At 41.4% G+C, this 21031-nt stretch overlaps 1 protein-coding gene across 1 annotated transcript in view; it reads right to left on the minus strand.

The window, feature by feature from the left end:
- Positions 1-9502, minus strand: part of Ca10 (carbonic anhydrase 10) — a 489514-nt gene extending 480012 nt beyond the window's left edge. Inside the window, exon 1 of the mRNA XM_038328538.1 lies at positions 9442-9502. Coding sequence (XP_038184466.1) covers positions 9442-9502 — 61 coding nt within the window. The remainder of the gene's footprint in view (positions 1-9441) is intronic.
- Between the last annotated feature and the right edge of the window lie 11529 nt (positions 9503-21031).

The following is a 21031-nucleotide window of genomic DNA, read 5'->3' on the forward strand; positions in this document are numbered from 1 at the left end:
GCATGAAGTACTGGACAGAGCTAAGGATGAATTCTGCATCTGCTGTGACAAAAGTGCCACCTTTCCCGGACCAAGAGGCAAAGACATTTGTAGGCTGTCTCCTTCATAACCATGGATAATGTCTTCCCTGCCATCAGATGGCTCCTTCATGCAAATGTAATCAGCCCCAAAGACTGGATACCCTATTAACAGCCCAATCCTGCTAATAAAGAACAATTATGGTGGTCCCAGACTATTTCTCATGACTGCAAGATCCTCCTCCAAACTGCATGCCAGAGATCCTTTTAAGTGATACTTAAAATTACTTGAGATGAAAACAGCAAAATGAAAAGAAACAAGAAACTGTTCAATAGCAAAGCAGATTAGATGATAACTCAGACATTGACCCATGGTAGACCAATAGACTTCTAGCTGTTTTCCTTAAAGTAGAGAAGCCTAGCAGTAAACTACATAAGGAGATTAAACTCTGTAATCTATACATGAGCTTCTTCAAAAGCTCCTGCGAAGTCACCTGGATCGAGAGACAACATTGGAAAATGCTTAGTGATCTCAGACAAATGGAGCGTGGCTAGACCACAGCCACGAGCATTTCCTTGACTGGTCTGTTTCTCTCGAATTGAATGATCAGATACCACACCTTCCTGGGTCTCGAATGGAGACCTTCCTGACACAGAATGGCACGGGGCAGTCTTCTCTGGCATTATTTACAAAACGTCACTGTGACCAAAGTCATACTTCCTAAACGCATTTCCATTTTGACCTTGTCCTCACACTCCGCTCTCTGGTTGAAATATTACCCTTGGGACACCCACTGAACTCACAGTGACCTCTCATTGCTCTGCTTTGCAGATGCTGGCTCCTTTGACCACTGTTCCATCTCACCCCTCCTGGTTAATCAGCAAAAGTCTTTCAAGACAAACACTTAACATCAAGGCTTTGTCCAAGTATCCTAAGGGTACCTCCTCCCTTCCCCTCCAATTGTTAAATAAATCAGATATTTTCTCTCTGTTCTCAGTTTCTTTATCCTTATTATAATATTTATCACACTTTTTTATAGACTCCTAATACATTAAGAACCATCTCTTACTAATTAATAAGTTTTTAGAGGGAAATTTCAGTATTTTATTCTGACTGATTCCAAGTGCCTGGAAATATTAGGGCACTCTCAACAGTTTATTGAGTTTTGTGTTTACAAAGTTTTGGGCAATTAGGTGGACAAAGAACACTTTTTTCATTTTAGGTCTGTGTATATCTATCATCTATCTATCTATCTATCTATCTATCTAATCTATCTATCTAATTTCTGTCTGTCATGTATCTCTCTATCATCTATCTATCTATCTATCTATCTATCTATCTATCTATCTATCTATCTATCTATCTAATCTATCTATCTAATCTCTGTCTGTCTATCATCTCCATAGTAACTTTACCCTTGGACAGATACAATTGACATATAGTTTGGTGGATCATAAACATGTTTTCCAAAGTGGGCATAAAATAGACTGGAAACAAGATTTATGCATAGTGTAGTTAGTGTAGTTAGGTAAAAACTGCTGTAGAATATTGGGTAGTGGCTTGACAATCTGTTTTGTGCAAGGGCAACACTGACAGTGTAGCCTAAGGCTATTCTTTTTTTTGAGATAAGATTTCTCTGTGTAACAGCTCTGACTATCCTGGAACTTGCTTTGTAGACCAGGTTGGCCTTAAATTCAGAGAGATCCACCTGCCTCTGCCTTTCAGGTGCTGGTACACAAATACACGTGTATTAGTTCTTCCTTCATTGCCTTCAACTAATTCACAAATACAATCATTATTATTCAAGTAAAAAAATTCAAGATATTTTCATTGGTTTAATATGCAAATACCAAGGGTAAAAATTCAAGGAAATGTTGGGTTTCAAGTGTTAGGACATGACTTCTCTGTTTGGCCTGCTACTTAGAATGTGACACACTGGTCTAACTGACTTTGGGGAAAAGGGTTTTTGTTGTTGGTGGTGGTGGCTTGTTTATTTTGTTTGCGGCTTGGACTCACTGTGTAGCTATGGCTGGGATTTAAAAAGAAATAATCTTGTGGGTCCTGTCATCAAGAATAAAAGTGGTAAGAAATGAAGAGGGAGTTTAGTTTCTAGGCTGTTGCTTCCTATACTCAAAGTACAAACATATTTTATTAAGTCACAAACAAAATTGATTACAACATTTTCTTGAGCTTCTTGTAACAAAAATACTAAGGTCTCAACATCTCATCTCAGCATGAGAGACTTTCTTTGAGAGTGCAGGTTAGTTTGTAACCTTAGTTCCAGTCAATTATTCCAACCCCTTGAGTCCATATGCCCAGTTCACTGCACTTTTGACATTTGTGCTTTGTGCTATGAACATATTATTATTTCCTTGTGGTTTTCCTTTTCCCTCTTGCCCTTTACTTTGAAATTCCATGTCCTTTTCTACCTCAAATATTTTCATCTTTATAAATCTTTCCCTTCCTCGCTTACATAGACCAAGAGCTAACTGTTTTTCCTTTACCCTCAGTATATACTATAAATGTCAGTCATGCAGAATGCATTGTCCTACAAACACTCAGAACCAGACATTGTTCATCTTTGTATTTTATATATGTGCATTAATAATATACTACTAATAATTTATCAGTAATATATGTAATATATGCATATGGAAATGCTATTGAATAGAGAACATAGCTTAAGAATTACTTGGCATTTATGAAAACCATTTCCAATATTAGTAGCAATGGTTATTATTGATATCAGTCACAATGAAGTATAGTTATTTGTGGGGGATAGCTTCAATTCACTAGGCAGCTACTGTATGCCAGGCACAAAGGAAGATTGTATATGCGTTTCTTCAATCTTCTCTTTAAGGATGAGGAGAGGATGGCCGACTGAGTCTACTTTATTTCTCCAGTAATACTACATAATGACCTACCAGAGAGTGACTGACAAACTCGTACTTCACGTGTTGGCTTGTGTTTGTTCCATGGCCTATATTGTTCTTTCTCACATACAATTTGGCTTTTAGTTATTACACTCCAGATATTATTATTCATCCAAACCTGCTTTGTTATCCTTATAGTTTCGTTGTTGAAACGATAACCCCAAGTAATGTCAACTACATATTTCTTCATACACATGGGAAAGCTCAATTCTCTCCCTATCAGAAAACTCTCAAATGAGTACAAACTATGACAAGTACAGCAGTAACTGGAAGTGGTCAACACTAACTCGAGACCCAAGGCAATTAGAATTGTGAACAAGTATGAAATGATTTCAATTCATTGAATTAATATGATGCTATATAGCATTACCATCACATCAAAAAGCCCAAACTGTATTTATATGTGGTACTTTCTAGTATTTTAGCTTCATAAGAAGGCTCTTCCTGACACTCTAGTGTCTCTCAAAGCAAATCTTGTATCTCTGTTGCTGCAGTCCTGCTGATCAGCCACTCACTCATGCTTTTCTTTTGTTAATGTGATGTCCTTTTTCATTTATTCCAAACTCTAACACCAGCCCAATACCTTCAATTTCATTCACTGTCCTCTTTTCCCCATCTATAGTATTTACACCATATATATTAGACAGTTATCTTTCCTACTGCTTTCTAACATTGGACATACTAATGCATTATACAAAATTAAGTCTAAGCAATTAAGCATGTTCATATCTTTTTATATCACTCCGTATTCTCTGTGCAGCTCTCAGTTTTGCATTTTAATCTTAGATCATCCAGTAATATTAGCACTTGACATATGCAAAGCTTGAAGGATGCTGTATCATTTCTGATGTTGCCTCAAACAGTCTTTCAGAAATAGACAATGCAAATAAAAATTGTGTTGGACAAATGAGTGGCCTAGAGATTAGAAGTAGAGTCAATTGCCTACATCATATAGATGACTAGAGTAGGGTTGGATTGTGGGGTGAACCTTCTGACATTCGCAGTCTTCCTTAAGGACATATGACATTTGGTTCTCTTCTGAACTGAAATCTCAAATTTAAATACAAAAAATGTATTGCAGGTAATGAGACAAGATATTTTGTCCTGGTTTCTTCATATGTCAGTCAATCTCTCCTCACCCAAGGGAAGATTTCTCCAGATGGACATTTCTCTTCCCCTCTTGGGATTTCCTATTACCTGGTAATGTTCTCTATTCCCACTGCTTAGAGATTTTCATATAGGATGATGGTTATCTGTTCATTATTGACTATGACATCACACAGGAAAATGATTTAAAGACATCATATTGCTAATGACACAATCAGCCTGTTGGAGAGAGGCTCAATTTTATTTAATTGAATATCCTATTTCAAGTCATAGTGAATGCATACACAGTTTTCCAATTTGGAAGAACTGTACAGAGGAGTCATACTAATCTATAACGCATAAGAAGAATGTGGGAAAGCCTGTTGATCTCGGCAATAAGAACTACACAGTGACTAGGTAATACTTAAGATTTCCCAAGCCTTATCTCACTTAATATTGAGTAAAAGGAATGAGTAGGGACTTCCTGATGATGCACTAAAATCTAATGCCCTTGCCCATTCCCTATGGTGGGATGCCATGCTCAGCCTCAATGCAGGGTTGGGGAAGGGCTTAGTCCTGGCACAACTTAATATGCCAGACTTTGTTGACTTCCCATGGAAGCCCTTACCCATTGGGAAGAGTGGATGGGGGTGGGCTGGAGGGGAGGAGAAGGAGGGCAGCAGGAGGGATGGGAGGGAGAACTGTGTTTGGAATGCAAAATAAAGAAAAGTTAAAAAAAATATATCTAATGCTGCTTGTTTTCATGAGGAAGTCGATAAAGACACAATACTGGTTTGCCCAAGGCCTTTTTGAAAGTGGGGTTCATATTGTATGTTACAAAATATGTTGACTGATGAGCGTGCATGTGTGTGTGTGTGCATGTGTTATATGTAAGTGGGTATTCATATGCACATACATGTTTATATGCATGTGTGGGCATGTCAGAGGCCAGCGTTGGGAGCCTTCTTAAATGGCTTTCCACTTTGTTTTCTGAGATGGGGTCTCTCACTGAACCTGGAGCTCACTGATGCAGCGAGGCTGCCTTGTCTCGCTTTCCTGCATGGGAGTTACAAATGTATGCCATTGTACCTTTACAGGAGCGCCAAAGACCTGAACTCAGGGAGTCATGCTTTGCATCAGAGAATTTAATAGGTGAGCCGTCTCCCTAGTCTTTGACTGGTGATTCATTTTGCTTTCAATAAAGCCAACAGGGAAGAAAGTGAAGTTCTACTCCATGTGAATCAAATCTACAGACAGCTACCTTGGTAGAAAATAAATCATAGTTGGTATTCATGTATGTCTGCTAGGTGTGAGATCCTATGCTAAGTGAAAAAGGATTAAACGGCATTTACTGTCTCATCAAAGCCACTTAATAATGTTCCATCCTACTATTATTTCTTTTCTACACATAAAACAATTTTAGTGTTTAGGTTAGAAATGGAGTATTTGCTTATAGTGAATGATGATTATAAGATGCTGGAGGTACTTACATAATAATGCCACTTGCTTGATGGACAGATTTAAATCCAACTCAAGTGCTACCACATTTCTAACTTTACAGTACAATTGCATTAAACTTTTACTCCCAAGTTCTTGAAGAGGAACATTCATTTAGCATAATTTTATTTCTCCAGTTAGACACATCAAAATTAAAGACAATCCAATAAATAGAAAAAAAATCAAACTTGAGCAAAGTCTTGAACTAAAACTAAAATGATATATGGGTATTTTTACTCAGATCTAAATGTGAATTCTCTAAATCTCTGTGGATTTTGGTTGCCCTGCCTATAAAATTACACCCCCAACACACACAAATTCTAAGAAGGAATAAACCAAAACATCCATATTAAATTTACAGTGTGTGATGGTGTCTCATAACTAAATGGCTATTGCTGTTATGAACAAACTGGCACATAGTGAAGTTACATAAGCAGGGAAGTGGAGTACAACATACAAATTAAATCAGGCAGCTGGCTTTTGACTAGGAAATGCTCTCCTTCCGATTCTCAGTATTCGTTCTCGCTGCTCTGAGCTGCCTTGGAAGGAAGGGAATGGCCCTCTGTGCACAGAGAGAAAGCATATTCATTCTCATTTCTCTCTCTGCCGCCCTCCTTTCTTCTCTCCCTCTCAACCTTCTTTCCCCCTGCTTGCCTCCCTGATCTCTCTACAGATCCCTGCTACCTTACATCTTTAGCCAAATGAGATCTGCATTTAATTCCCAGGCCGTGGTATTTCCTTTTAAGCCTTGTTGTGCTGTCACTAACTTGCCAGAGTGGTATGATCCTTCCAGTGGAAGATATGCATGCTCCTTACTCAGCAGCAAGCTAACTCTGGCCAAATGGGCTCTTAGTCCTTTTGCTAACCAGATTATTTCAGCAGAACTACCAGATAGACCAGGTCCCGGTATCTATATTTTATATGACATAGACAAATAATGTGGAGAGGAAACACCTTGGTGTGTGTGTGTGTGTTGTATATGTGTGTGTGTGTGAGAGAGAGAGAGAGAGAGAGAGAGAAAGAGAGAGAGAGAGAGAGAGAGAGAGAGAGAGAGAGAGAGAGAGAGAGAGAGAGAGAGACAGAGATACAGAGAGAGAGGGAGAGGTGAAACCTTGGGTTAAAAAATGCTGTTACAAAGCCCAGAGTGCTCTTGACAGCAAAAGCTACCAAGTGAAATCTACTACACATACCTTCCATAGGCAAAGTTGCTACTAGTGTTCCTGCAAAATGTTTATACTGTAGGTTTTTGCTGGCCTTTCCCAGCTTTATGCTCCTCAATAATGAAGTGAAGCCTAGTGGTGCCTCATCCTTCACTGTCTGTAATATAATATGGGTTAGTACCGGTTTATTGGTCAGAGTGGCTACCCTAAGATGGTGAAAAAGTGTTCCCACCCCATTTATATTTTTAAAATGCATGTTAGTGAATTTGATGATCAGAGGATTTTGTTCCTTCGGTTAATTTTAAAACTCATCATGAGTAAATTTTAAAACTGCAAATCATGGAAGCTGAAATGAAAGACCCACTAAGTCCTCTCTGAGGCACAATTATTCAACCTTGGTACATCACATTCCAGCACATCCTCAGGCTGTCAGATGGCAAGAGAAAAAAGTTGAAGTCCCCAAACTGTGGCAATCGTGAGTCATGATTATATTACTAATCATAATTTAGACATAAATGAACTTCACTGGATATACAGTTGTGCTAATAGAAGGAAACCCCCCTGGCTTCAGAGACAGAATGGGCGTTTGAAGTCAAATGTGTGGTGTGTAAATACAAAACCTAGAATGCTGCATCTTTGCGTACTTATCTTCATAAAGTGCAAATCAATGCAGATACTAACTGAACACTTGGAGTGGTAACCTAGTTTTCTTTTTTGCTAATAGAGACCAATTTTGCTTACACTTTTATACCTGTCTGCAATGATGATTATTTAGTGAATGCATATGAAAGGCCACACACTCCATAACACTTCTTCTGGGGTGGAAAAAAAAAAACCTCCTCCTCATGTTTCTACCTGAATAATTTAGCTGCTGACACACCAAATCAAATGCAGCCAGGACAGGTCTCCCACTAATAACCTTTCTGAGGCTAAAAACAGACTCCTGCTCAGCTTCTTACCCCCATGTCATTGCTAGGCAAGATTATGGTCCAGACTGAGACGAATAGGATGCTTAAGGAAGCCCAGCTCCTCACCAAATGTTAGACTTTACCCAATCTTACAAAAACTTAGATGGCTCTTCTAAAAATGATTTATGATGCTGGAGAGAGGTAGGAAAGAGAAAGAGGGAGAGATATGGGGAAAGATCTATAATCTGGTCTTATAAGATGCCACCCAGGCTGCCCCTGGCATAGGGCTCACAAACCCTCACGAGTCACCTCAATATTAATACTAGAAGACACATGATAGAGTAACAGAATTCCCATTGTGTGGGGAGGGTGACCCCAGACTTCCCTTGTCTGCTATGTGAATAGAACTCACTATGGTGACATGTTTCTTAGTAGGGAGGCCAACCCCCAAATATGATTTCACATAACAGATTCCCATTCCATCTTTAGAGAAGATTGAAATTAAACAGCAGTGTTTAGAACTGGGTCCAAAGTAAAGGAAACACTCAAGGGTTTTTGATAGTGTGATTTAGGGGGGAGGAGACTTTCAAGGGCTTAAGGAGAAGGCAGGAAACCTGCCTTACTCCAATGCTGCTCAAGTGTGTCTGCACACAGAGGCAGGGCTGCTGCTCATCTACCTATGGAGACTTCCTGGGAAGTTGGCTCAGTACCTAATTCTGCAGAGGGAATGCAGGCAGAGGGAAGAACTGCAAATGGGCTACACCCTGAGTGCTTAAATGGCAGGTGCAAGGGAAATGGAGTGGGTGCTGGTCAGTGGGAGGAGCCAAAGGACTGGGGAATAGCTACACAGTTCCCTCCAACCCTAAATTCCTGCACCAAGAAACACATATCTTGGAAAATGACAGTTCCTCCCAACACACAATACTCAGAAACAGGCAGGCACAAGCCCTACCCCAGATAACTCAACACCCTGTATTTTCATTAAAAAACAAACAAACAAAAACAAAAAATACCGAAAAACGCTGGCACAAGTGGCGTGTGATGAGCACCTGAGCCAGCACATCCTTGCTACTGGGAATTAGGACTTTCATCTATAGCAGCATTTCTAATACTGTATTGCCTCAGGTGTGTTTGGGGTGCCACTAGATTTCAAACACCACAATCCATTTTCCAACATCTGGGGAAGGCAGAGAGGTCTTCCACATCACTCCAGTCTCTCCGGGCATTCCTCAGTCCCGCACCTTCCTGCAGGCTCTTTAAAGTGCCTAGATACCAGAGCAAGGCTCTGCATCCATTTTTGCCAGCCAGAAACCACTGAGTTTGGGAACTTTGGAAGCCAGGGGTTGGGGTTGGGGGTGGGGGTGCTGAGGCTCAGATTTCGGCGCCAGAGTTCTCAGCCAGAAAAGCAGTTGAAAATCAACACCCATCTGCCTCTTTTTTTTTTTTTTTCAGTCAGTCTCCATCCCTTCTCCCTTCCAGGACGCCTCAGAGATCTTGCCCACAGCAGCACACCTACACACACACACACACACACACACACACACACACACACACACACACACACACACACCGAGAGAGAAAGAGAGAGAGAGAGAGAGAGAGAGAGAGAGAGAGAGAGAGAGAGAGAGAGAGAGAGAGAGAGAGAGAGAGAGAGAGACCCATGCACACACCCTTGGGCTTAGAAGGTTTTTGATTCCGAAGACAGCCAAGCCACAGAACGAAAAAGGGCTGTGCCACCTCTTCTCTTCCCGCCCTAAATCTACACAGGATAAAACCTCATACATTTCAAATATTACCACAGAACACACCACCCGCCCATGACACCAGCACGTCCCGTACCTGATATGCAGACGATGAAATTGGCTTGAAGAAGAAAAAGCACCTCCCAGACTATTTCCATCCTCCGATTCTCATTCCAGGTGCATCACTCGACGGGAAAACAGGGGGGAAAGGGGGAGCCCGACACGGCACACACATACACACACGCACACACTCTCCAGAGAGCGCACACTCGCGCTCCCACCCGACAGCCGGCCAGGGGCAGTCACCCCCAAGATCAATAACGCAGTTTGAATTGTTTCGGCAAATCTCCCCTCGGGCTCTTCGGATGTGCTCCCCAGATGTGCTGACACATGTCCGATGCCTCTTTGCCTCGTTGGTCTCCCTGCTCTTGTGTCTCTGCTTCTCTCACCAACGGTGGAAACAGCACTTGCGGCGACCGCGGTGGTGGCGGTGTCAGCCACCTGAAGCCACCAGCTCTGGGTTCTTCCTGCAAAACCGAGACCCCGATCCGTCGGGCGCCCCAAGAAGACATAGACAACAGCCCCCCACCGGGCCAAGCAGTGCAATTCCGGGCTCTCGGTCTCTTCCCGTACGTTAGTTGAACCCTGGTAGTCCGCGACAAGTTGCCCTCGAAGTCTGCCCCCTTCAACGGGGCATGGTCACAGGATGGTGACTGGCTCCGATCTGGCCGGTTCTCCTGCTTCCGGAGGGTGGGGAGAGAGGAGCAGACACGGCACACAGAGAAAGAAAGAGAAGCGGGGATTATTGCCCGGAAACACCGGCCACCAGCAGCCTCCGTTGACCCTCCCTGCTCCCCTAGTCCGCGCGCCGCCTGCCGCCTCCGAGCCGGGTTAGGGCGATGCTTTCAGGACTCCGAGCCCGAGGCTGGGCTCCCGGGACAGTGACGCGTCGAGGGGCACACTGACTCCCCACGTTGCACGCGCGCTTTCTGCCTTTCTGCTATTTTCCAGGGCTCCCCAGACCCCGCAGTTGCCTTGCTTCCATTGCCCGCAACTAGCGCCGCCGCCGAGATTTTCCGCAATGCAACTGCAGGGGTCGTTATTTCCTCGCCTACGGATCCCGACGCTTTCCCACTCGGAGAGGAGGAGGGCAGGTGGGGGCGGGAGCAGGAGGAGGATGGGGAGAAGGCTCGGCCAGGTGAGCGTTCGCGCCGCCACCGGAGTCCCCACGTCAGTCGGGCCGCTAGGCACCGAGGGGCGGAGGCAAAAGTCCGATCCGGGTGGGGCGGTGAGGCCATAAAGGAGCAGCCTCCAGGCAGCAGCACTTCAGGCCACTGTGGCCGCTGCCTCGGCTGGGACCTTAGGCGCCAGCCTTGGAGCTCCACCCCGCCCGGCTGCCCCGGTTCCTTTCCAGGAGCTTGGAGTTTCTTTTCTCTTTAAAAGAACTTCGCTGCTGCTCATTCCGCACAGAGAGCCGGGCGGGACTCATCCTTAGGGATTGTGCTGTGCTCTCTCTCCCTCTGCAGAGGAATTTGAAGGATTGTTTTTTTTTTTTTTTTTTTTTTTTTTCCTTTGATAATCCATTCCCTGGCCTCTCCTTTTCGTCCCGCTCCTGCCCCCTCCTCCTTTACCCCTTCCTGTTCGAATGCCAGGAAAGGGCTACTTACCCCACAGTTCTCTTTGCAGGTTCCCAGACCAGGTGCAACTCTAGCCCACAAGTCCCTCACCTCCCTCCTCTCGCAACCGTCGCTCTAAGTCCGGGTTCCAGTGGCGGCCAAGCGCGACCCTACGAGATCAGCTACGCGAGGATCCGATACCATCGGAAACCCAGGCCTCAGGGGAAACGGGTTTCCCTTTTTGTTTTTCATTCGCCGTTTTTCTTTAGGAAAGCTGTCTAACGCTTTGGTGGGTTTTGCAGGGCCCCGGGATACTCTCGGTCAGCGACTCTCAGCGGCTTTCGGGGAAGGAGATTTCCCCCAGCAAGCCCGCGCGCGCGCGCGCACTCCTGCCCAGCGCGCAGCTCTCCCGAGTCCCAAGGGAAGGAGGGGGCGGCGAGAGCACCACCCACCACCCTGGCGGAACCTGAGCCAGTCGGTCCGCAGAAGGTCTATCCCGGGAAAGGCTGCCTGGGAATGCAGTGTGGATACAGGGTAAACGCACGGAAACCCTGTGCTCCAGACTGTTCGCCTAAAAGGACTGGGAGCGAACAGGGGAGGAAAAACTGCAGCAGATTTGTGTGCGGCTCTCACTGCAGGAGTTTGGCGAAAGCCCCAGACCTACCTCTTTTAGGGTACTAAAGAAGAAGGCAGGGTAGAGGGAATTCCTGAAAAGATCTGGGATTTCTCGAGGCGCTTGTCCGGATACCAAAGTGTGACGTTGGGAGGTTTTGCATAAACGCGGATGGACACACACAACAACACACGCACAACCCGCAGCGAATATTTTTGTACTTTTAGATTTCTGATGCTGAGAAGCCATTTCACTGTAAACCTCGGTCCAATAAGCACAGAAAGAGTGGACAAGTGGAAAGGAAGGAGGTGGGGTGGGGGGAATCGTGTTGTTTGTCTGCACAGTAGATCCAGTGAACTCAGTGAGTGAGGCATCCAGATTGTGTGGCATCTAAGGGTGCGGCATAAGAGCCAAAGTAGTTACACCAGAGGGCTCCCTGGTTCTTGAACGGAGCCTAGGGAGTCTGAAGATTCTTTGTACTGGGAAGTGGGGCGGCAGGGGGGGGGGGGGCGTTGCTGAGAGAGGAAGGGAAGCTGCTGGCTGACTACAGGAGCCAGAGTGTGCGGTTCTGCTGCCTCCGGGGATTCTAAAAAAGAACCGCTGGCAGACTTGCCTACTCTTTAAGAAGGAGGTGTGGCCGAGGGTTTTTTCCCCCTCTCTGAGATGACAGCCAAGGACTCCAGGTGGCCAGCACATTAAAAATCAAGGCTCAGATGAAATAAATCCATGATTTTTTTAGGTAGAGAACTTTGAGGCTCAGCAGGAAAGACATTGAGACTTGAGAACATTAAAAGATTCAGAGATGGTTAGAATTAGCCCATTTGGGAAACATATGGGGGAGTGTTTGTCTCCGTGCCTTGAAAGTAGACTGCATGAAAGGAATTTTGGAGTGGAGAGAGAAGAAAGCAGTTTGCCAAACAAGAACAGATCCGACCTAGGGAGAGTTCAGTACCGCGGACAGCGACCTACCCTCTGCACTTCTGAGCTGGCTTACTGCCAGCAGTAAAGCTTTCTCTCTGGGAGTCCCCACAAGGTGACTGGGTTTCTAAACCACAGTCCATTCAGGTCCATTCATTTATTAACAGACTGTGCAAACATCAATTTACTGACTTACATATATCAAGCACTGTAGTATAGTGTTGTGATTTTTAAATTGGAAAGCATAATAGATTTTTTTTTTGAAAAGCTTAGAGGCTGTGCCTTCACCTACATTTTGCCTTAAAGCCAATGATAGTAAATAATAATTATTCCCTTCCTTTCCTGATTAAACCTGGCTTCACCACTGCAAAAGTTTAGTTTTTCTTTGGTTACAATGTATTTTTCAAAAAGTAAAGTCTTGAATCTCTTACCTTAAAATATGTATTGATTAATTTCTATAGACCATGCATTGATGAGTCCCTAGCATGAATTATCTCAATTAGTAACATTTACATTCTGTCTTGGTCCATTTGTGCTGCTTTCACAAAATAACACAGCCCACAGAATTTATAAATAATTTCTTACAATCTTGGAGACTGGGAGAAGGCCAAGGGTTAGGGTGTTCCATATTTGGAGGGAAGCTTCTTTCTATGCCCTTACATAACAAGAGATGGAAGGGAAAAACACGATGAACTACTTTCCCTTGATTCTTTGTAGGGTAGATCCTTCTATTCACAAAGGCAGAATCCTTATGACTTAATTACTCCTTTAAAGGCCTAACTCTCATACAAGTACATTGATGATTAATTTGGAGGGCACACGTTTGAGCCACTATATCAGGTCTCTGTGAGATGATATCTTATAAAACAATCTCAGAGTAGCTATTGACCTTAGGTCTTATCATTACTAACAAGTAGTGTAGAGATTATAGATGAACAGCCCAAACTACAGAACTTAGCTATACACTTTATAAAATGAAAAGCATCACTATGGGGAAGGGAGGGTGTTCACATGACACCCATAGAATCTATCAAAGGCAGGATGAAAATGCACTGGGAGAGTATGTAACTTCAACTTTGTTTATGTTAAAATTGAAAGAAATTATTTCTGGCAATTACGGACAACCCCGTGCACTTCTAGTAAGGAATCCAGTGGCCAGTTCTCTTATACTTGCAATGTGGCAATAAATACAACAGAACCCTAGTATTTTGGCTCCTTTCTAGCATTTTCTGAAAGAAGGAACAATAATATTTTTAAGTGTTTTCTAGGCTGAATATATATTTCTTGTAAACTGTCAAATACTCTCATTAAATCCAAATGAAAACTCAGTGAGAAAATACTAACCAATTAAGAATCTGTAAATCAGAGTTCAGTCCTCATTATTACCTTTTATTCCTAAATAAATAAAAAAATAGGATGAGGCTAAAGTTATTTATCTTAAGTACTTTAAAAAGCATATTCGCATATATTTTTTAATTTTTTAAATTCATGTGTGCACGTGCACACCCATATACCCTTAGCCCAAAACATGCAAATTTGTTCATGTGAATGTAGTGCTCTTGATGGCCAGAAGAGGGCATCAGATTTCCCTCAAGGTGAAGTTATAGGTGATGGTGAGCCTTTGGATATGGGTGCTGGACACTGAATTTAGGTCTTCTCCAAGAGCAGTACTCCACTCTTAACTACTGAGTCATCTTTCCATTCCCTTATATTCATATGTTGATGTCTTTAAAAATATCCCTCCAATACTATTTTTATCTCATCTCATTCCTATTCCTCTACATTTCTCCATTACGAATTCAGTGCAAGTATTTCACAAATCGAGCAGAGTTCTGAGGAGGCCCAAGTGTGAGAGACAGCTTCAGTTGCCTTGTCGACACTGGAATGAAAACAGTTCATATTCTTGGGAGAGGGTAATGCTGAATTCCTTTTGGTTCTTTATCTTCTCTTTCATTGAACCCCACTGAAACAATGACTCATCTGATTGGTCAGACTTGCAAGGACTTAGAACTTATGGGGACATGCTTCTTCAAGGCAGTATCCTCACGGGAAGAGAAGGTGAGGGTAATGAGGCTTCTTTCTTGACTTTTTGCTTTGTTGACTAGCCTGCATTAAAGCACAAAGCGCTCACCCTGTACTTCAGTCTCCACCCCTCCTTCTCTTTGGGACAGTGTCATGTTATTTTGCTCATGCTACACTGAAACTCTGTACATTCGTTGCCTTCTCCATGGTATATCTATGATCCTGAGAAAAATAATGTCAGCAAGGTCTTTGTCCTCCTGCAGTGACTGCATTTCTGAGGTCACTCGCAATCAACCATGTACATGGAGAAGAACATTTAGAACCTACTTAAATAACCAACCATCTACACAGGCGATTTCCTAGTTCTGGATCGGAAGGGAACAATTGGGAAAATACTGTTTTAATTTTGAATTCAAATCTTTTTATCGAATGCGCTTCTACAAGTAAATTTCACATCAAAGTTGAAATTACTTAAAGCAAAAAAGATATGTCATGGGCATGAATAAAAAAGCTCAATATTATTAAAATATTGATTTCATCCAGGTATATTATGAGTTAGTATGGTCCCAATTACAATCTCAGAAAATTCAGGCATGATAGTACACATCTGTCATCCCAAAACTCTAGAGGCTGAGGCAGGAATATCATGAGCCTAAGGGAAACTTGGACTGTATCAGCAAACAAAACCAGACGCAAAAAAAAAAAAAAAAAACCATTCATGGAATTAACAAGCGGTTTCTAGAATCTATATGAAATACAAAGGATCTGAATTATTCATTTTTTTGAAAAAATAGAACAAAATTACAAGATTCAAACCGTCTGATTTCAAGACATAAAATGATACTAATCAAGACAGCGAGGCAGTGGCATCAAGACTGAGAAGTAAGTCAATGAAACAGAAGAGCAGGGCGTCCAGCAACGGCACACCACATGTGAATTCAGCCAATGTACTCTGAAATGCAGAGTCACTTAGAGAAAATAAAAGCTCCTTTAGGTGTGGTGAGTGAAGGAAGCCCTGAGTAGATGTGTAAGGAGTGGATGAAGCGATGTGTACTATTGGTATGGCCATGGCCATGTCAAGGACCCATGCCTTAGGCCCAAGGGATTTGGCCACATTTTGCTCCTGCCCCGAGACTGAGGTTCAGAGGGACCACAACGTCTTCTTCTCATCCGACTGCAAATGCTCATAGTGTGTTCAAGTGTGAGTGTTTACAAATGACTGACCAGTTTGTGCAAAAGCTAACAACTGTGGCTTTCTCCTAGATGTCTGCATCCTTAGACTGCTCCTACAGAGACTTCCTACCAAACCTAGCCAACACCTCCCCCAGTGCTAAACGTAATGAATGTTTTGAGACTCCTGGTTGCTGTGCAGTTTGTGTTACTCCATAAATTTGGACATGCTCCACCTAATTCCAGATTTTCTGTACATAATATCTATATGTCTGTCCTTCTTTCTTTCTGACCCTGCCCTTGTTAGATAAATTCAAGTCTTAGCTCTGAGGCTGGGACATTTAGGGATGATAAATATACAGATATAGCATGCATGTTTGACATGTCCATGTCCATACCATATCCAAATGTGAAAAAGACATATATACATACACACATATATATACACACTATATATACATACATGTTTACATATATATAGTAAAATAATGTATGTCACAATAGCCTTTAAAAGCATATAAAGACAAAACAACTGTGTATAGGATGATTCCATTTACATGAGATTATCAAAAATATATGCTACTCTACAAAAATATATGCCAATTGGAAATGGGCTTAGGAAACTAGGGAGGGATAGCAGAGAGAGATTATGAAAATTAAAATAAAGCTCATATTTGCTATTCTGATTTTACTACACCAAATTTTCTGATTATATACTTTAAACGCATTCAGTTTGCTTTATGTCCACTATACCTTAACATCATCTACCTAAATGATTTCAAGTTTTGGAAAAGTAAATAAAAGTGATAATAATGAACAGAATATTAACACGCTGATGGTAGACTAGGCTTAGATTAATTGATTGCACTATTCCTCTATGTGAACTGTTAGTTATTATTGACCTACCCAGACTTTGACAAATATTGAAAACTGAAAGAGTGATTGTAATTGGGAAGGTTTTGAATAAAGGAATAAACCCAAAATTGTGCCCAAATCTATTTTACTGGTGTTAGATTGCTGTGTTATAATTATCCTTTAGGTTTCATACAGTCTTGTATTATTGACTGGGGTAATTTTTCTGGAAGATACTACAAATCACACTTCCAGTCAGTCTTAGAAAGAAGCCAGTTTGTGAAGAGAAATAAAGATCTGAGAGATGAGCTTCAGAGAAGGTGGAGCAAAAGTTTTGTTTTCATGACTAAGAATGTAGGATTAAGGAGTCTACATTTTGGGAACATGCTCAAGGTTTAGATTAATTGGATTCTGTAGCTGAGATATGTGGTGAGGTAATCAAAGTGTTTGCCTTTTGTTAGGTACACTGAAAGTTCCTGATAAAACTGGCATGCAATCGGATGGTCTAAGAAGAATCCCATCTAAGAACCAGTTAAAGGTTAATCCACCAATGTTATTTCTTGCAATACACTGTGTGAAAATTCCCATGTCAGAACTTGGACTGCAATGATAAGGGTGTTTCAGAAGATCACAAATCTGTGCTGATGTGGCAGGTATCAGAAGCAGAGGCAACTTCTGGCGTTAGCTCAAAATGCAGGGTAGATCATACAGTTACAAAGGGCAGAGCTTTATCAGAGCACAATGCATGGTGGACAGTGAGCAAGACTCCCGTAAGAACACATAGTATGTATGCACAGATAGGTACTCTCACTGCAGGAACTTCCCAAGACTTCACAGGAAGCAAAAAATCCTCAAAGGGAGGACTGGATGTCTTTGTTTAACATACAGCTTGTGGACATCAATTGTGAATTAGTCTCTTTCTGCTATGACAAATTGTTACAAACGTAGTGACTTCAAACAGATGTTGTTATCTGGGAGTTTCCTAAATCAGGGATCTAAAAATGAGCCTTAGGTAGGTGTTCTTTCAGGAAATGTTGTGACTTTTTCAGTTTTTAAGGCTATTTCTATTCCTTGGCTCAAGTCTTTCTTTCAAAACTATCTTCACTTCAACCTCTGCTCCTCCACTCTCACAACTTTTCATCCTCCGAGGAGGAGGATTTGGGAAACAGATCAGTGATAAAGTTCTTATATGGTGTGCTGAGCCCCTGGGTTCAAGTCCCAGTACAAATAAAACTTCTCAGTTCTCACATTTGTAATCCATGTTCCAGGAATTTGGTGTGAACATCTTTGAATGGATATTTCTTGATCATCACAGGCAGATAGCTGTAGGTCTCATGAAGAATAGAAAGTAGAGTATGTGAAATAATAGAATATGGAAAGTTTGCTACTTTTCAATATATGTAATGATATTCTTTGTATTTTTTCAATAATGAGCGCATGTGGGTTGCTGGAAGCTTTGGTTGAGTCCATCAAGAAGGAACAGGAGGTTATTTGAGAGGATGAAGCTTACTTATATAGAGAAATGCCAGATACTGAAATGGACATATGTCACCAGAACATATTATCATCATCTCTTTGGTTAGAGGATTAGTGACCTCCAGGACTCATCATATTTCTAAAGGAGATTGTCTTCTCATCCATAATTAAATTTGTCATTAATCTAGGGCATTTCTATTCATTAAAACAAATAGTAGGAGTTTTATCTATTTGAAATATTATTATTTATTTTATATTTAAAGTTTTGTAGATAAATAATGATCAAGGATACATACACACAGAGACTGTAATATTTGAAACTTCTTTTAGGGCATCATTTTGAAGGTAGTGAAACCATTCTACATTTTCCTTTATTTCATTACTGTTAATATCTTTACATTGTCTATCTGATCAGAGTATAAAACAAAATAAAATTCATTTGTCATCAATAAATAGCAAATACTCTGCAAATGGTGGCTTAAAAAACAAAAAAACCATATTTGCTTAGATTACTAAGTCCAAATCTCTGGCATTTGAGTCATGGTTTTGATGCCTGGTTGTTCATAGATCATGGGGAGAGCACATGAACATACACACATAGCTGTCCACCGAGGCCTGGATAAGGACAATGTGGTTTACATACACAGTGTGAAACTTTTCAGCCACAGTAAGTAAGAGTAACACCGTGAAACAAAGTGGGTAGACCTGGAGATAAGCATATGCAATGAACTTCTCTAGCCTTAGAAGGACAAATATTGTATCTGTTCTCTCATTTGTTGTTTTTAGATTTTATATAACCATATAAAATCATATATGTATGTGTGATATCAAGCTAGAAGTAAAAGGGGCAACAGGACTGGTTGACATTGAGAAGTATGGTCATCATACTCTAAACATATGTATGGAAACTTTAAAACATAAATAAATTCTAAGTCATGGGCATCTGTCCCTGATCTTACTCCATCCCTCCATTTATAACGCCTCCACAAACACCTTCCATTAGCACTTCTATTTTTGTTGTTATGCAATGCAGTGTGGCAAGGAAACAGAAGGTAAATGCATTGCCCCAAACCCTAAATCTTAGTATAAAGTTCTTTTCTTAAATCTTTCTGCTTTTTGTTCAACACGGTTTCAGTTCTTTGCTACCATTTGGGGGGGGGGGTGTTTACATATGTGTATATAAACAGATTTCCTGTGGGATTTGATCCCAACAGATCCCTTTCCCTCCTCATGAGCCAGCTGCAGAGATCATCAGGTTGCAGTTATAGATCAATATAGAGGGTTTTAGTTTCATAACAATTCTCAAAAAAGAGATTTAATTAGGACAAATGTCTGCTTCCATCTCAGCTTGTGTAATTTTGGATTTAGCAATTAGTGCATTAGGCTTTTAAAGTTTTTGCTAAGTTTTTTTTTTTTTTACTTTGCCATTTAATGATTAGCCCTAACACAACAAACATTGTGTCACTTTTCATTTGGTATGTGAAAGGCACCTGCCTGTTCTCTGTTTAGAAACTTCTTCATCCTAGACTGTAAAACGCTCCGTCCCCACCCACTTCTCTTTCTGCTGCTGGCTACAGCCCCCTACCACCAAGGGTTACATTTGAGGTCTTCTTGAGATCTTTCTTGCTTGTTTAGGAATTTATCCCTAGTAACATTAATTGGCAAAACAAGCAAACAAACACGCAAAACAAGGCAACAACAAAACAACAGCAATAACAAAAAAAATCAAAAAATCCAAAACAAGAGTCTGGCTGGGCATGGCTTCTAAGGGAGAACCTAGCACTGTTATTTTCCTAAATGGTCATGGTATTAAGCTGCTCCCAAATGCTTATCTTTATGCAGATAGGTTAGTACCTCATCTCTCAGTCCTCATCAAGGAAGCTATTTTTTTTTTTGTAGTACATAGACAATGATAAAGCGACTCACAAATGGTCAACATACAGAGAACAGGAGACTATGCAATGTTCAGCTCTAAATGGAATGTCTACATCATACACCCTCCCCCAAAGGCTAAGAAATCACTTTAGAAAAGGGGGCAGAAAGATTGTGAAAGTCATAGCCAAACAGTATTGGCCAGGCACCTGTTGCATACTCAGGAAGTCCTACTTCTGGCTGAAATATTGGTAATTGATGGGTACTGCGGATTAGAAGATTATTTTTCTTCAGGGATGTGTCCTCTGAGAAGTTATCATGCTCAAAGAGATATTCCTACACTCCTACACTATAGGCAGCACCAAGCATACTCTCTGTGTTGGGGACACATAATTTAGAGGAAATGGTGACAGTGATGGGCAATGGGGAACATGTTGGCTAGTTCTACCCCAAGTTTACACAAGCAGGTGTCATTTGGGAAGAATGACTCTCAATTGAGAAAATGTCTTCTCAAGTTTGCCTTATAGGCAAGTCTTTCGGAAATTTACATAACCATTACTTGTCTTTTTTTTGCGGGGGGGGGGGGGCAAGCCAAGCCCACAGTGGATTATGTCAACCCTGGGCAAGAAGTCTTGAGCTGTATAAAAACACAAGCTGGCAAGTCATGAGGGACAAGTCAGTAAGCAGCATTCCTCCATCCATGGCTTCTTCGATTCCTGCTTCCCTCCTTGAGTTCCTATTCTAACTTCTCTCAATGAAGGAGTGTGGCTTAAGAGTTGTAAGCCAAAGAAACTCTTTACTCCCCATATTGATTTTGGTCAAATTGGGACTGCTGAGACATCCAGCCTTGTTGATTCTCAGCCTCTCTATCATGAGACAAGACAGCCTTTGTTGGACTACCAGACCACATTTTGTAAGCTCATAATAAATCCCCTTTTAATATACATACATATATACATATATTTTCTTATATAATAATATAAATAATAACATGTATTTGAATTTATTTTGTACATGTTATCTATATATCCATAAATTCATATACTCGTATGTAATGATGTGCATATGTACATTTATAATTATACACAATCATGTAATGGAGAGTCTTTCAATATTCCACAGTGCATTGCAGGGATTGGAATTTGCTG

Source organism: Arvicola amphibius, chromosome 4, assembly GCF_903992535.2.
Source record: "Arvicola amphibius chromosome 4, mArvAmp1.2, whole genome shotgun sequence".
NCBI classification, from domain to species: domain Eukaryota; kingdom Metazoa; phylum Chordata; class Mammalia; order Rodentia; family Cricetidae; genus Arvicola; species Arvicola amphibius.